Source organism: Sorex fumeus, unplaced genomic scaffold (genome assembly GCF_029834395.1).
Source record: "Sorex fumeus unplaced genomic scaffold, SorFum_2.1 ptg000039l, whole genome shotgun sequence".
Taxonomy (NCBI): domain Eukaryota; kingdom Metazoa; phylum Chordata; class Mammalia; order Eulipotyphla; family Soricidae; genus Sorex; species Sorex fumeus.
Window position 1 is genome coordinate 32,747,949 of NW_026606096.1, and position 17,850 is coordinate 32,765,798.

The window sequence follows — 17,850 nt, forward strand, 5'->3', positions numbered from 1 at the left end:
AGCTAAGAATGGGTCCAGGATGTTTGAGCAGTTGGCTCTAGGAATTTGGAGGATGAAATTCCAAATCGGGCTGGAGAGATAGCACAGGGTGGGTAAGGCCCTTGTTTCACATGCTGCCCACCCCAGTTCAATCCCAGGCATCACATACGGTGCCCTTAACACCACCAGGAATGATCCCTGAGCACGGCTGGGTGTAGCCCCAAAGCTCCCACCTCCACCCAAATTCTAAATTGAGCTAAAAAGTATATGGTAGCTAGTTCTTTTGCATTTTCCTAGGTTCTCAGGTGAAGTTTTATTATGCATCAGTGAGTTGTTTACTAATTGTAGCACAGTAGCACTGTCCTTCCATTGTTCATGGATTTGCTCGAGCTGGCACCAGTAACGTCTCCATTGTGAGACTTGTTGTTACTGTTTTTGGCATATCGAATACGCCACAGGGAGCTTGCCAGGTTCTGCCGTGCGGGCAGGATACTCTTGGTAGCTTGCTGGGCTCTCCGAGAGGGATGAAGGAATTGAACCCGGGTCAGCCACGTGTGAGGCAAATGCCCTACCCACTGTGCTCTCGCTCCAGTCTGTTTACTAATTATTGAACTTTTTATACCAAAAAAAAAATATCTCTTAATCATCAGCTGATCTCCTGGCAACTGTGGTGAATGGACCAGACGGGCCGTTCTGCCTCCGGAACGTCCACAGGCTCTGGGTATCACTGTCCTAGGAACTCAGTGCTCAGGCACACCTTGTTCACTCTGTGTGTTGTCTCCTGGTCAGTAATAGACATAACACGTGACTGAGGAGAAACGTCTTTTATATCCGAAGTGGGGCCATAGATTCCCCAGTGCCAGGTTAAGCATCAGACTTTATTCGCCCCACCTCTGAGGTGGTGATGGTGGTGATTGGGGGGGGGGGGGGGAAGACCATGGAACCCACGAGTTCCCACACAATGAGAACAAAATGAGAGTCTGCGCTGGGGCCATTGATCCCCCCCCCCCCCCGAAACCCCCCGTGCCCTTTCCCTGACTGAGGCCTCTCCGAGTCAACAGGCTCAGGATCAGTTGGGAGCGGCAGGAATGGCTCAGGCCACGGAAGATGATGAAAATGAGCAAGACTCAAGCAGACCCTTGATGTATGAGGCAAGGCAAGTGGAGCACAGCTGTCTCCACTCATTCTGTCCCTCTCTGCACTGGTACTGATGGGCACAGCTGGCGCGGGGACCCGTTAGGCCCCTTCGGAAAGAACGTAGGCACTCCCCCAGACCCCTTTATGTCACAGGTGTCCACACTGGCTTTCATTCTTGTTCTTGTTTTGTTATGGTAAAGGTCTAGTCCAAGTTTAAATCCTAGTTTTTATCAAAGCATTATTTTCAGTGTTTTATTTAAAACAAAAACTGGTGCATAATTATTTTAATTTAGCTTCTAGAAACCTGCATGAAAACACCCATCCCACAGCCTCCCAGAAATCTCTCTCCATCACCTTCTTCCTCCTCTGCTCTCAGTCTCTATCCCACCCTCCACCTTCCACCATTTTTTTTACCTTGCTTTGGCAGAATTTCACAAAAATGTTGTCCCATAGTCTGATGGAAATTCAATAGCCTTTCATGGCGGGGGTGGGGGGGAGAGGAGCGTGTATTTCAGGATTTGATGTCTTTCAAATAATGGGCTGGAGTGATAGCACAGCGGTAGGGCGTTCGCCTTACGAGCGGCCAACATGGTCGACCCGAGTTCGATTCCTCCGCCCCTCTCGGAGAGCCCGGCAAGTTACCGAGAGTATTTGATATGCCAGACACAGTAACAACAAAGTCTCCAATGGAGACGTTACTGGGCCCGGTCGAGCAAGTCGACGATCAACGGGAGGGCCTTTACCTTACCTTTACCAAATAATAAAAAAAAAAAAGTCTCTATAACCTTAGGACCATGGAGAAAATACAAGGATAAGGTGCTTGCCTTGCATGCAGGTGATTCTGGTTCAATCCCTGACACCACGTGTGGTCCACTAGGAACAGAGCCTAGAGTAGGCCCAGAGCTTCATTCATTGGGGTGACCACCCCTGCTCCCCCACCTCACCCCCCACACAAAATAATGCTACAATAAGCATTGGGTTGGATATTGCTATACCAAGTTAGTCTTTTCATGTTCTTGAGGTAGTTGTGTTGTGGAAGTGGCATTCCTAGGCCCATGGAAACTTTTTAGCTTCTTGAGGAAGCACACTACATTCTCCAATGTGGCTGCTTCCGTTTTCATCTCTCCCAACAGTACACTGGCTTTTGTTCTCTCCACACCTCACAACACGTGTTTCTTTTATCAAGTAAGGCTTTCTTAGCAAGTGTGAGGTGGTGGTATCCTGTAGTCTTGATATGTATCACGACTAAGAATCAGTAATGATAATGATCTTTTAATAGGCCTGTGGATATCTGCGTGTCCTATTTGGAGCAGTGTCTATTTAAAGGTTCTATCCATTTTCCCCCCCTTTGGAGCAAACACCCAGTTGTGCTCAGGACTTATTCCTGGCTCTGTGCTCAGGGATCACTCTCGGTGGGCTTGGGAGATCATTTGGGGTGCAGGGATCCGAACCTGGGCCAGCCTATGCAAGGCGAATGCCCTACCCACTGTACTACATTCCAGCCCCATCTTTTACCCAGTTTTAAATTAAGGTATTCTTCTTGTTGAGTTATTGGAATTTGAGCGTCTTCTCTCATCCAGGAGACTATCTCTTCATGCTGTTTATATGTTTGTTTGTTTTGCTGTGCATTCCTTTTCAGTGTAATGTAGTAGCAATTGTTTATCTTTGCTTTCATGCCCTTTGCTATAGGCATGGCGTCCCCAAAACTCTAGGATACTTACAACTTGGAACATTTCCCCTTTGCTATCATCTACTATGTGTTTGGGGGTCTTTTATTCAGGCCTTAAGTTCAATTTGAATGTATTGTTGTATATATATGGAGGTAGAGAATAATCCGGTTTCATTTGCGTATGCCTTTCTAATTATTCCAACACCATTTGTTTCCAACACAGTTCTCCACTGTACAATTCTCTATCCTTTGTCTTAAATTAAACATCAGTAAGTGGACTCTCCATCCTCAAGCCCACTAGTTTCTCAGCCTTGGGAACGCAAAATCTCTCCTTCCACATTTTGGACCCTCTTTTTCTTTCCCATTCTTTCTAAGTGGAACCGTTTTACTCCACTAAAGAAAAAAGTGTATCATGCTAAGTGAAATGAGTCAGAAAGAGAGGGATAGACATAGAAAGATTGCATTCATCTGGGGAACATAAAGTAACAAAATAGGAGACTAACACCCAAGAATAGCCGAGATAAGTACCAGGAGGATTACTCCATGACTTTGAGGACAGCCGCACACGCTAGGGGAAAAGGCAGCTCAGATAGAGAAGGGAGCACCAAATAAAGGGTGTTGGGAGGTTCCTCTCAGTATGGGAAATGCGTGATGAGAGTAGACTATAGTCCGAACAAGATTGCCATTCAATGTCTCTTTTCCAAATCACAGCACTCAAAAGGAGAGAGATAACAAAAGGGAATGCCCTGCCACAGAGGTAGGGTGGGATGGGGGAATGGGGGGTGGGAGGGATACTGGGACTGGTGGTGGTGGAGAATGGGCACTGGTGGAGGGATGGGTACTCGATCATTGTATAACTGAAACCCAAGCACAAAAATTTGTAAGTCTACAACTGTACCTCATGGTGTTTCACTAATAAAAACTTAAGGGAAAAAAAAGAAAAAAGTGGCGGGCGGAGCGATAGTACAGCAGGTAGGGCGTTTGCCTTGCACGCAACTGAGCCAGGTTCAATCCCCAGCATCCGATATGATCCCCCAGCACTGCCGGAATACCCTGAGCGTCGCTGGGTGTGTGACCCAAAAAGCAAAAAAAGAGAAAAAAGTGTGTGGATTGTTTCTGGGATTTCCTGTTTATTCCATTATCTGCGTGTTGTTGTCTGATTTTAGGCACTGTGGTTTACAATGCCATTAATAATGGGGTTTTATGCTTAACGCCTCCACTCCGCTCCTTCCCCTGGACTGTCCACTTCTCTCTGTTTATTTGCATTCCAGTGTTCTGCCCTGGAGTTGGAATCGGTTTTTCCCAAAGTAGGCAACAATTTGCTCGAGCGGGCCCAGTAACGTCTCCACTGGAGACTTTGTTGTTACTGTGTCTGGCATATCGAATACATCACGGGGAGCTTGCCAGGCTCTGACGTGCGGGCGAGATACTCTCGGTAGCTTGCCGGGCTCTCCGAGAGGGCTGGAGCGATAGCACAGCAGTAGGGCGTTTGCCTTGCACGCAGCCAACATGGCCAACCCGAGTTTGATTCCTCCTCCCCTCTCGGAGAGCCCGGCAAGCTACCGAGAGTATCTCGCCCGCACGGCAGAGCCTGGCAAGCTCCCCGTGACGTATTCGATATGCCAAACACAGTAACAACAAAGTCTCCAATGGAGACGTTACTGGGCCCGCTCGAGCAAATCGATGATCAACGGGAGGGCCTTTACTTACTTTACTTTTAGGCAACAATATTGCCCCCTGGGGACTACCAGAATGATTCGGGGGTGTGAGCAGTGTGAGGTACAACGGGAGGTGGAGGAAGAGGGTGCAAGGTAAGTATTTCCAAGGCAGGACTGAGTGGTTTTCCTTTTGTTTTTTTCCCTGAAAAGAAGGCAGTAAGCCAAGTAACTTTGGGACCCTCTGGCATATAAATCAATTTTGAAAAATATGAATATGCAGAAGGTGACCTGGAGATCTTGTTGCAAATGCCAGCGATGCTGCATTGGGTTTAGGGTGGCCGCTGAGATTCAGGCAGCTTCCAGATGAGTGCGGGCAGCACTGTGGGTCCACGGGCCACTGTGCTCAAGTGGAGTGAGGAGCAGGGCTCAGGAAGCCATTCGGCAAAACCGTCCATTCAGAAAGGAGAGAGAGAGAGAGAGAGAGAGAGAGAGAGAGAGAGAAAGAGAGAAAGAGAGTCAGGAGTTGGAGTTGAGCTGCTGAGAATCAGACTTACCTTGGCATCATGGGGGCCACAGACTGTGAGAACACCAATGTCATCTCAGAGAAGAGGCTTTCTGGTGGATTTAAAATGATTATTTGGGGGGTTAGACCATAGTAGAGCAGATAGGACACTTCCCTTGCATGCCGCTAACCTGAGTTCGATTTATGAGCTCACATATGGTCCCCTGAGCAACACCAGGAGTGATCCCTGAGCAAAGAGTCAGGATTAAGCCACGAGCGTATATATTTTGGGGAGGCCCAAAATATATAAGTTAAATGCCTATTTTGTGATGGTTGTTTTAAAAATGAGTTTACCAAAGAATGTTCTTAAGAACAGTGCTTGTCATTTCCCCAAAAAAAGTGCCTTCGTGCTGTACAATAAACATTGAGAGATGTTACAGAATTATAAGCGTCTTCCTAAAGGATTTCTGGATGGTCCAGCCCACAGTGATATCTGCAATGCTAGAATGAGTGAAAGAGTTTCTTCTTGGCTTCTCTCCAAAAAGTGATGACTAGTGAAAACAGCAAAGAAAAAAGCCTTTGGGTTTTTTTCTATTCATTCTATAGCATTGAAGTCCATCTTCCTCCCATCACCAGCTGCAATTTTCCCTCCATCCACTCTAAAAAAATCTCTGTCAATTCTCTCTGAATTCAGCATCATTTGATAGAAAAACCCACACAGGATCCCGAATCTGTGCGTATTCAGGGCGTCTGCACCAGAGCAGAACCTAGAACCTTTACCAAACTGGAGCAGGACTTGGAGGGCAGTTGGGGAGGATGACCTGTGAGGGCTGTGAGTTCTTCAAGGCTCTCCTGAACACTCTCCTGAGGAGTACTCTTTCTCTTTAACTGATGTGCCAGAGGTCAGGCGGGAGAAATGGTCATTCAGGCTTGCACTGATCACCCCTGGGAATGTACTTCCTGCCAAGTGCACAGGAGCCCAGCCAGAGGCACCACTTCCCCAGCCTCCGCTCCTGTAACGGTGCTTTGATTGTCGCCAACTTGGGTGAGACATGGAGTCAGCAATGGTATTTGTAGAGAGCAATAGTGAGATTGGTAGTTTATTTTTTTTCAGATCCCCAATATCCAGGTGTTCTGTGTCCAGACTGCCTTTGGGTGATGGGATGTTTCTGCTGCAAGACAATTTATCCGTGTGTCTTCTCACATGTCTGCACACCCTATGAGGAGAAGCATTTGGTCCCCTTTGTTCTTGCCTATTTAAGGGTGGTTTGTGCAGTGAATTGCCTTGGAAGAGAGAGAGTGTGTTTTCCCCTGGAGCAAAGGGCAGATTTGCTCACTGCTTTGGAAAATGCAGACAAGTATTCCCTGTAAAGCCAAGGGCAGGCATTCTTCCTGCCCATTATGAAAGGTATGGATTCCTTAAACTCAGTGATCTTCCATTGAAATGCTCCCCACGGTGTGTGTGGACAGCTCACTGAGCCCCCTGCAGTGCCCTGCCAACTGGGGTGTCAGCAGAGCCCTGTCATACTCAGCCACTCACCGTGCTGAAGCCCCTTGTCTCTGTCTGGAAATCCTTTTTCTTTTTTTGACTGAATCACCATGAAATACAGTTACAGGTTTTCATGTATGAGTTACAATCATACAGTGATCAAACACCCATCCCTCCACCAGTGCACATTCCCCACCACCAATGTCCCCAGTATATGATTCCCCTCCCGTCCCCCCCACCTCCATGGCAGACAGTTTCCCCCATACTCTCTCTACTTTTGGGCATTATGGTTTGCGACACAAAGATTGAGAGCCTATCACGTTTGGTCCTTTATCTACTTTCAGCACACATCTCCCACCCCGACCCATTCCTCCAACCATCATTGACGTAGTGATCCCTTCTCTATTCCAGCTGCCTTCTCCCCCAGCTCATGAGGCAGGCTTCCAACTATGGAGCAATCTTCCTGGCCCTTGTGTCTACTATCCTTGGGTGTCAGTCTCATGTTATTTTATATTCCACAAATGAGTGCAGTGATTTTATGTCTGTCCCTCTCTTTCTGACTCATTTCACTTAGCATGATACTCTCCATGTCTATCCACTTATAAGCAAATTTCATGACTTCATTTCTCCTAATAGCTGCATAATATTCCATTGTGTAGATGTACCAAAGTTTCTTTAACTAGTCGTCTTGGGCACTTGGGTTGTTTCCAGATTTTGACTATTGTGAACAGTGCTGCAATGAACATATAGGTGCAGATGTCACTCCTACTGTGCTTTTTTGCACCGTCAGGATACCCAGAAGTGATATTGCGGGGTCATATTCCAGACTGCCTGAAAGTCTTGTGTCACCTTCTAGTGTCCAGGAAACTTGCCACCTTCCGAGTAGTCTGAGTCTCTTCACTGTTCGAGCTCACCCTTTCCCGGTAGTCACGGCACAGGTTTCCGGCCACCAACCTGCCCCTTTCTCTGAACCTCTTTCATGTGGTGAGACCCTTCTAGAATGTAGACACTCACGTGAAAGCTTCTACAGTGTTCTGGCTTTACAGATGTGAGTCTTTCTCTGTCAGCACCTCATGTATGTGGTCTCTCAGTTCATAAGGAAGAGGTGTCTATTTGTCGTCCTTTCTCTAATGTTAAACCTTCCATCTGTGGGACATTTCCCTCCCCTGGTGCAGAAGTTAGGATAGGTATCATCCCTTCTGTTGACTCAATTCCCATTCTCCTGTACCTCCTTTGGACTCTTTGCTATGAATTTTGAAAACTCTTAGGTTTTTCCTTTCTAAAAATCAAGTAAGCAAACAACAAAACAAGCCCAAATATCAACAATCTTTCTTCAGACTCATTCCCTTCACACTCTGGGCCCACAGTGATGAGTTCTATGGCCAAGTTTCCCTGACAAAGTTTGGAGCTGGGCATTTGCTTTGTACGTGGTCAACCCAGATTCGATCCCAGGCATTCCATATGGTTCCCTGAGCACCGTCAGGAGTAATTCCTGAGTGCAGAGCCAGTATCCCCTGAGGATCACTGGATGTGACCCAAAGAGAAAAAAAAAATAATTCTCCCTGACCGTGTTCTCCAAATTCAGCTCTTTGGTATCCACTCTTTGTCTGCTGTAATCTACTCCAATTTCATTTTCAAACTGATTTTTCCATTGAAATAATTTTCCTCTAAGCCTTCTCTGAGCTCTAATGCATATTTTATTCTCCTTATTTTATTCCTATCTTCTCTGTCAGGAAACCAGTAGTTATTGGTTATGCTGTTTTCATCTGGAGATCTTGGAGACCCTTGAAGCTCATCATCTTCGCCAGCAAAACTTAAGCTAATTCTACCATGGCTTAGTAATTGACTCTATGGTGTTCTAAAATAACTTCTTTCCTTCTTTTTAATATACCCCCTCCAGTTTAGTTAATCTTCCAATATACATCTCAGATCCTTCTTGAATGTGTCACGTCTATCTTGATTACTAAGGGTCCTTCCATAGTCCAAATCAGCTCCTACCCAAATTACCGAACAAACCCCTAATTAGTCTCCCTCCCTTACATGTTCCACCACGTTAATCTCTTCTCTAGACTGCCCCAGCCATGCCATGATTTCGACTTAAGTAAGGGTTATCATCACCAGTTGTTGCTACAAGCCTTTTCCCCATGACACACCAGCATAAATTCTTTGAGTGGTTTTCCCCTTCGGAGAGGAAATCCAAACTCTCTGTGCATGAGTTACTAGGCCTTCCTGCTGCTTCTCTCACACACTCCCCTCTCTGCCTTTCAATGTCTTTAATTCTCTTGTTCCAGACCCTTTGTCCAGTGTCTTCTCCCTGCCTGTGTGTCTTCCGCCTATGCCTGGCTGCCTCCTCTTCAGCTTAGATTTCTCCAGTTTTTATTCACCTTCCCCCAAAACTCTCTCATACCACGCTGAGATTTTTTTTTTCCATGCACTCAGTATTCCCCTGTGATTACTTGTCTGTCCTCCTTTTAAAAGCTGAAGCATCCACTGTGTATTTCTCATTCCCACTGTTCCCCTATATCTACCAGCAGAGGGGTCTTGGAATCCAAACCATAGGTGACTTTGAATTTATCAATGACAGATTGAAATCCCAAAAAGCAGTAGGTTTATATCTAATAATATAATAATAATTTTAAATAGCTAATAAGAAATTCCATAAGAATGTCAGACCCTTACTTTGATCTAAAAAGTGACACAGTATTTTGAGAGTAGAGCTATTTCCTGATACAAGTATTGAAGATACAGAAGGGCACGAAGTACTGCATTCTATAGTAGGATGTTACGGACCAGGACATAAATTCATGATCACTCATTAATATTGATATATATTTGATAAGGTTCAGACACTTGGCTTCAAAGGCCAAAATGTGACTCTATGTGGGTAAACAATATTCTGCAATAAATTAGAAAATTTAGAAAGAATAAAGAAATTCTAAGAAAGTCCCTCCCACAGACTTCACAGAAACTCTTTTCTGGAATTCACGTAGAAGTCTAGTTCAAGCTGACTGACTGGAGTGTATGTGTTGTTCTTTTGGAATAGTTTTCCCCTCAGCACTCTCAATGTCTGATACATTGTTAGCACCCAGTGAATGTTTAATTAAATGTATGTCATAGAGACAAGCCAGCTGCCATTCACAGGGTGGCCTTGCTTTAATGGGGTCACCGCAGTCTGGGGATGGAATCCCTTGCTTTGCAGGTCCAGACATACCCTGTTGTTAGCCCACCCCTAGGTGGTTGTCCTCTAGAAGGCTAGTGTAGCTGGATAAAGATGCAAGCAGCGTTATTATTCCATGTTTGTGGCTACCCTGAGTCTGTCTAGAGAGAAATAACTGAGTTTTTTCAGAAATGGGAATTATCCAGCTCAAATGTGTGATGTCTCTACTGCCGTGTGCTGGACCTGAAAACAGATTATAGTGATGGTCTACTTCGCTTGGGCATCTCCTCCCGGGGATGGAGCTAGGCACACACTGAAAAATGTTTAACTTTCGCATGCAAAGAAGCTTGCTGTGTGAAGGTTGGCTTTTAGGGAGGAAGAAAAGGCAGAGGAGGGGAAGGGAGGGGATGACCTGCCAGTCAGCCACCGCATGCTTTCCTGATGCCCTTTCCTAGATCCCAATTCCCTTTTCTTCTGGAAAGTTTCCTCTACTGTGTTTCTTGACACTCCAGTTCATCAGGACACGTTCTCAGGGAATCATGTACTATGACCTCCTTGTTTAAATTTAAGTACTCTCGCTTTGGAAGATAATACCATAGATGATACAGGCCAAGGTGTCAGGAACTGGGAGTTTTAATTGACATTAATTTTCCTTTTTGTTTTTAAAGGGATCTTTAGCTTGGCGTAAATATAAGACTCATACTAAAGGGATTGTCAAAGTGTAATTTTGACAAGAGCTGAAAACATATCTATAGAATGGACATGTGTCAAACATGTATGGACTGCCTCACGAGGGAAACAGTGGGAAGGGGGACTTGGTTTGCAAAAGATCATACAAATGGAGATTATAATCTGTCAAGCAAGCAGGCTGAAGTTAGTTGCAAATCTGGCTAATTACCTAATGAATAATAGAACCAATGGCTGCTGTGACTGATTTTTTCACTAGTCAGAAAGAGTTTCCATCCCTACTGGACAAAATGTTGTAAACAGACATACAGTTTTACAGTCTGGGTACAACCAGTAGTAAACAGAAGTCAAACCAAGATGTATCCCTCTAGACCATTGGGTAGTTCACAAATTGACCTGTTCTACAAAGCTCTTGAACAACATAAACTCCTGTTCCACATTGGGTATATTTTTATTCTCTTGCGTCTTCTGTTGCGGACTCCGGCTCTATGGTGGGATAATGTGTGGAAGGGAAGACTCGCACCCCCTCTCCCCCAAGAGAAAGCAGAGACCCCCGCACCGTCCCCCACTCTCAGCCTGGAGATTCCTTATGTGGGGACCACTTGCTCATTCCTGCTTCCTCTGAAAACATTCCCCAGGGAACATGTCTTCCCGCTGTACAAAAACTTCCACTTCCAAGGCAGGTCATCTAGACGGTGATGTTTGGGGATGGGGAAGAGGGTGGTGGGGGTGCTGGGAGTTGGTGTAAGGAAGACCTTGCCCGTCCCAGGAGAGCCAGGATCAGGCTGGCCTGTGTCAACAGCTGGCGGCTTCCCTGGTGGCGGGCAGCCAGGCCAATGTCACGTGACTTGCTGCAAAGGCAGGGAGAGGTTCAGGTTGCGCTGCAGGTGAGGCCTGAGCCTCTCGGAAAACCTACATTTCATCAATGAGGGAAAATCCAATACTTAACTTTGGCCTTTTAGTTACGAAAACAATAATTCAGTGACTGGAGCAATAGTATAGTGGGGAGGGCATTTGCCTTGCACACAGCCAACCCAGGTTCAATCCCCAGCATCCCATATGGTCCCCCTGAGCCAACCAGGCATGATTCCTGAGCACAGAGCCAGGAGTTAACCTTGCGCACTCCTGGGTGCACACCACACACACACACACACACACACACACACACACACGCACACACACCAAAAGTCAACTGTTTGCTTCAGGCTGGAGAGAGTATAGCAGTTAAGACATTTGCCTCGCACATGGCCAACCCAGGTTCCATCATTCCAGGTATGCCGTATAGTTCCCCAGCACCGCCAGGAATGATCCCTGAACTCAGAACCAGGAGCTATGCCTGAGCATTGCCAGGTGTGAACCACCAGCCCCCACCTCCCCTAAAAGGAAAGAAAATAAGAAATCAAATTTGGACTGTGGTGACAGGATATAGATCCCCTGTCTGTGGTGATGTACCCCTAAAATGTTTTAGTACTCACACCCTCAAACCAGCGTTTCATCAACAGAAAGTGAAATAGAGAGGCAGAGCAAAGCATCCTTTCCAAAACTATAATTTGGTACCTGGGTTTATTGGAGGATCGAGAAGTCAGTGCTGGTGTCTGTATGAGTCCAGTGGCTTCTGCAGCAAAAGCACTGAATACCACTTTCCACTTCAAAGGGGGAGAAAAAGAACTTCGTAAATCACAATGCTCTCATTTTCAAAAGTAGGAAAAACAGGTGATTTACTCCAATGTTTGCCTTCTTCCTAAGCCCTTTTGTCGAAAGAGGCATAGTCGCAGTTTTGTTGGTATTTGAAAGTTTCTTGGCTCCTATTTTAATGCAGCTAAATCTCAAGGCCTCTGATTTAGCACCTCCCCCCCTTCCCTAAGTCATTGAAATATATTCATCCAGTCGTTCACATCAGAGGTGTAAATGGATTTTCTGAAGGGTTTTTATAGGACAATCAAAGACCATCACTTTGTGACTTCACTTTTTCAGGTACTGCAGTCAGAAAGTTGGACGTTCTCCCGTTCTCCCTGCATTTCACGGCTCTGTGTTGACCTTGACGTGGCCAGGAGGGCATCATTCCCCCCTCCCCCCTCCCCTGCACCCCACCACCCCTTGGTAGAACTCCTGTGCAGAGCCTCATTGATTTTGCTCATTTCCTTAGGATTTACTCGGAAAGAGAGAGAAAGGGAAACACTCTGAGCTTTCTTTCTGTGTGCTGGAGAGAAAAATCACCTGCTTATTTAACTTTCCTCTTATTTAACTTTCCAGAGGCCATGCTATTCCCATTTATATGCTCAGTTCTCCCTTTCTAGAAAAAGAATATTTGCAAGCACCTAACTTAAAAAAAGCATTAGCCTTTTAACTTTAAAAAAAAAAAAGCATTAGCCTTATCACGGAGAGGCCTTAATTCTCCATCTGTTTCATGTCATCAAAATGACATACTGAGTCTGAAGCTGTACTCAGGTTTGCTCTTTAAGATACAGCGCCAGGGGGGAAGAGCCGAAGATTGTAGCGGCTTTACTTTCTGGATCCGGGAGCTTAGGGCTGGAGTCAGGGAACTAGAGTTGGATTCTTGGCACATTTGCTTCGTATTTCACTCGGTCATGGTTCCCCTCCCTGCGGGAGGAGGGGACACCTCCCCTCAGGGTTGTTGTGAGGATTACCTAGCATACACAGGGGCTTGGCACATCATTAGGTTGAAAACAAACACTCCCAGAATATTGGCTCTCATTTTTTAAATAACCTTTGGCATGGCTTCCCCAACGCTTAAGTGGGGTGCTGGGCTCAGGACCTGCCATGCCACTGCTGCGTTTCCCGATGGAACTGAAAACCAGATTTCAGTGGCCTATGACGATCCGTTCTTGTCACTTGTCACTTGTCATCCGGTTGCTCATCGATTTGCTCGAGCAGGCGCCAGTAACATCTCTATTCATCCCTGTCGCATGCTAGTGTAGCCCAATGGCGTCTGCTCACTCCAGGAACATGAAGGGCATCAAACCGATCGTTCAGGGTCTTGACGAAGAAGTCTGACCATTTCATAGGTGGGCGGCCAGGCGATCTTTTAACGTCCCGTGGAATCCTGTCTGTAATGGCTCTAGTTCAGCAGTGGTCTCCAAATCGCATTACATGTCTGGCCCATCTGATTTTTGACACCTTGGCAAACGAGGCAGTGTCCCTGATCCTCGATCGTCGTCGGGAGGTCGGAACTCCAGATTCTTTCTCTCACTTGAGTGAAGTGTGATACTCCAAGCATAGCTCTTTCGATTCCTCTTTGGGAGACCCGAATAGCATTCTCGTCCTGATCCACTCTTAGTTAATGAAATCAAACAGATAAGGAAATGTCGCGGATCTGAGTTAGGAATTCAAGTCCTAATATGTATGGAACTTTTAATCTGTTGGGAAGAAATATCCTAAGACTTGTAAAAAATAAAATAAAACCCAAATGTGCCGGCAACTATCCACGGGAGTCGATTGGGCCGGGCCCCCAACTGCTCTTGGCGCTTTGCCTTTGAGAATAACAGGATCAGCTGAGGAACAGCGCTTACAGCAGCTGGGCTCTATGTCGTGAACAGAGAGGTGTGGAGAGTTTCATGAATGGGCTGTGGGAATCGACTGCCCAGGGACCCGCAGCAGTGAGGAGCCAGTTCACTCTGTCCAGCCTGGGAGTGGGACAGAGTGGACTTGAGCCCAAGGTCTCCCTCTTCATTTGCTGTGTGACTTTGGGCCAGCTGCCCGGCTTTGCCGAACTCCGTTTTATTCTACGGAATGGAACCTATATGTGGCCTGACTCCTTTGATAAGGGAAAGTCAGATATTACAAATGTGTGTGGAAGTGTGAAAGCACTTATTGATAAATTTAGTTTGTTTGGGGGCCACGATTGGTGGTGCTCAGGGCTTACTTCTGACTATGCTCAGAGAGCACTCCTGGCAGTACTCAGGGGACCACAGGGGGTGCTGCGAATTGAGTCCGGGTCAGCAGTATGCAAGGCAAGCACTGGGCTGCAAAGGAACTTGAGTTGGGCCCCAGAAAGAGCATGGTCCTCATGTTCACTCCTCTGACATAAAACAAGTGCCTCTAGAGGATGACCATGCTCAGCCTTCTTCCTGCATGAACATTCTTAAGGTTTTTTTTTTTCTTTTTGGGTCACACCCAGCAATGCACAGGAGTTACTCCTGGCAGTGCTTGGGGGACCATATGGAATACTGAGAATCAAACCCGGGTCAGCTGCATGCAAGGCAAACACCCTACCCGCTGTGCTATCGCTCCAGCCCCTTGCGTGAAACATTCTTATCCTATCTCTGTGGGAGAAGGTGACATATTCCTTCCTAGCCAAAGCTAAGAGGATATAGTTACTCTCATGACAAAAGACTTTCATATAAAACTAACGAAGGGATCCCGGTAAAGCTTGATCCTGGGCTCAATATAGTCTCCATCTGTTTGTCTGTTGGTCAGTCTTGTACACAGCACACATACCCACTTAGCAATGTTAAAGTCCCAAGTCAAATTCATGAGTAAAAATATGAAAGGCTTTTCCACCCCTCCACTTTGTCTACATGATGATGAAGTGGAGAGACACAGAGAGAGAGAGAGAGAGAGAGAGAGAGAGAGAGAGAGAGAGAGAGAGAGAGAGAACGGGTGTTCTTGACCGTGTCCGCCAGAGAGAACTGAGAGGGATGAATCATCAGATGCTGACCGGCATCTGAGACCTGTCAGCCCAATCCCCAGCTCCAACACCTGACTTTAAAGATTTACCTTCCCGAAACCTGAGAGCTTGTACCAAGCCCCGGCGACAACAGCCTCAAACTGTTCCCTGTCATGGAAGAAAACAAATCTTTTGCCCCTTCCTGCCTCGGGGAGGCAGAGGGACCACCGTGGTCCTGTGTGGCTGAATTAGATGAAAGACTCGCCTCGCTCCACGGAGACACGGAGTCTAATCAAGTGAAATGAGTTTGCGATCCCAGCTCATTTCCTGGGGGACATCGGCTCACATTACAACACCGAGACATCTCATTCATCACCCCTGACGTAGTCTTTGCTCGGGAGAGCACCCCAACTGGGACTCCAGCACCTGTCTCCTCTTGAAAGGGGGCACTTTATCCAAGTTAGAGTTGAAAGCCTGGGAGGGAGACGGCGGCAGCCGGGGAAGAATCAGAACTTTCGAAGGGAAGACGAGTTTGGGGGAGATCCATGGGGGCACTTGCAGTTGATGTCAGGGTGTCGGCAACGTGACGGGGAGAGCTGAAATGAGGGTCCCCTCTGCTTTTCCTCCTCCGTTTTATGAAGTGGGAAGGGGAGGCAGTTCTGTGCATCAGAGTCTCAGTGGCCAAGGGTGGCTGGAGCAGCCGTCCTGTGCATGGGACACTTGCCTTCCACATGGCCTGCTCGGGCCCCTACAAGCCCCCCGTGCCCCGCCAGGAGTGACCCCTGAGCGCAGATTCCAGAGTCAGCTCCGATCACCACGGGGGTGTGGCCCCAACTTGAAACCGGAATAAAAATGGCAAAGAAGCTGCAGCTGCTTTCCAGGCTGATAAATGACCCTCCTCTCTTTTATCTCTTCCAGGGCATCGTGATAACGCCTTTGCTCCTGCTGCTTTTTGTGAGTATCTCGATGTTGTCTTTAATACCGTTGATTAAAAAAGTCACCTGCCACCGTTAGGAAAGATCACGAAGGGGTCAACATTGAAATGTGGAGGCTTTAGCACCTCTTTATAACCCTTTCCTCACATGGTCGCCCCGTTGAGCTATCCTGGGGCACACCACGTAGACACAATCTCTGTAGTGTGGGTGCAAGGACGGACGTCATGAGGACCCAGGTATGTACGAGGCCTCAGACTCCTCATGAAATCATCGACTCTGGCACATTCCTGATCTGTGACCCAGGTCCCAGAAGCTCTGCTTTTGGTTTTCTCCTTAGTAAAACAAAAGAAAGTGGTTGCTGAATAACCCAGTATTTTCTAGAACACCTTGGACCAGGGGCCCCGAGGAAGAGTGGGTTCCAAGCACAGTCCTGAGAGTTAACTGGCTTATTCTCTGCTGAGTAGACAGTCTTGATTTTTATTTTCTCCCTGTGTATAACGGGAAGCAATAACACCTACCCCGGTCTGTCTCCCGAGGTTCTGAATTACATCTGGGGAGCTGGTTCCGCACTAGAGCCTTGCATGTGTGAGGCCTTGGGTTCAATCCCCGATACTGCAGGAAATATCTCTCTCTTGCTCTCCCTCTCTTTCTCTCTCTCTTGTACACACTCACCACAACACAGAGAAATAAAAGGAACAAGCTACCGCTTAACTAAACCAAAATTGTTCTGAAAATAAGAAATGCTAATTAGCTGTCTTCCTTTGGCACAAAGGCATATGAGAAATTAGATGAAAGATTATATAATAGAAATTAATGTTATCTCATGCTGAGAAAAGCATATGTAATCATGAATGATACCTAAAATATTTTATGAACTGTGCATTTTTCATACACATCTCCCAATTATAAATCACTCCACTTATCACTGCAGTGTAGTAAGGATATGTTTCTGGGAGTGAAATGTAGCTGTTTGACTAGCACTATTTGTCACTGAGCTAAAACTATGGGGAAATTTTATTTAATTATAATGTAATTACCCAAGTTGGAATTCAATTAGAGTAATAGAGTGTGGGACTGGTCCTCTTCTTACAAGCTGGATGGGAAGTGGAGAGGGAGTGATTCGCTACTCAACAGTTGGGTTCTGCATCTTTCATGAAAGGCATCATCTTCAGGTAATCAAGCCAAGCTTTCCCATCCTTTCTCAACAGCCAGCTTCATTCTGGGAAAGTAAAAGGAGTCATATCGCTTCCCTCAGCATAACCAGCCTCATTAATCCGGACTCTACCCAGTCCGAATTTGCAGTGAGTCCAACTGAAACGAGTGAATATCGATGTGTATTCACTTGGAGGAAAAATACCTGGCATGAACCTCACTGCTCACCCAGTTTAGAGTTGGCATCGTCCTTGTGAATTTCCCAGACCTGGGATCACAATTCCCCAGGAGCTGCACTGAATGGGCCCTGAAAAGTAGACTGATCAGACACATCTGACCCTCATCTGAACCATGAGTCGGAAGAGTCGGCTAGAGCCTGGCAGCTACTAGGTGAACCGCCAATGGCTGTGTGGCCAAAGTTTGCCTAGTGCAGAAGAATGTGACATCTGTGTGTGTGTGTGTGTGTGTGTGTGTGTGTGTGTGTGTCTGTTCCTCTCTCTGTTTGTCTCTGGCTCTCTCTCTGATTCTTTCTCTCTGTTTCTCTGTCTCTCTGTCTCTCTCTGTCTGTGTCTGACTGTGTCTTTCTCCTCGCTTTTTCTCTCCTCTGTCTTTGTCTCGTCTCTCTCTGTCTCGTCTCTATGTCTCGTCTCTCTGTCTTCTCTCTGTTTTCTCTCTCTCTCTCTCTCTCTCTCTCTCTCTCTCTCTCTCTCTCTCTCTCCCCCCCTCCCTCCCTCCCTCCCTGTCTCTCCTCTCCCTAGATCCTCTAGGCCACACCTGGAGATGCTCAGGAGTGACCCCAGGCAGTGCTTGGGGGACCATTTGTGGTTCTGAGAATCAAACAGGTTGGTAAGACACGGG

General features: G+C 46.6%; 1 protein-coding gene across 3 annotated transcripts in view; it reads left to right on the top strand.

Moving 5' to 3' along the window:
- SLC10A7 (solute carrier family 10 member 7) overlaps positions 1 to 17,850 on the top strand; it is a 212,532-nt gene that overhangs the window by 148,315 nt on the left and 46,367 nt on the right. For all 3 annotated transcript variants that reach the window (XM_056119048.1, XM_056119050.1, XM_056119049.1), the window contains one exon: positions 15,824 to 15,859. In XM_056119048.1, the coding sequence (XP_055975023.1) occupies positions 15,824 to 15,859 (36 nt within the window). The remainder of the gene's footprint in view (positions 1 to 15,823; positions 15,860 to 17,850) is intronic.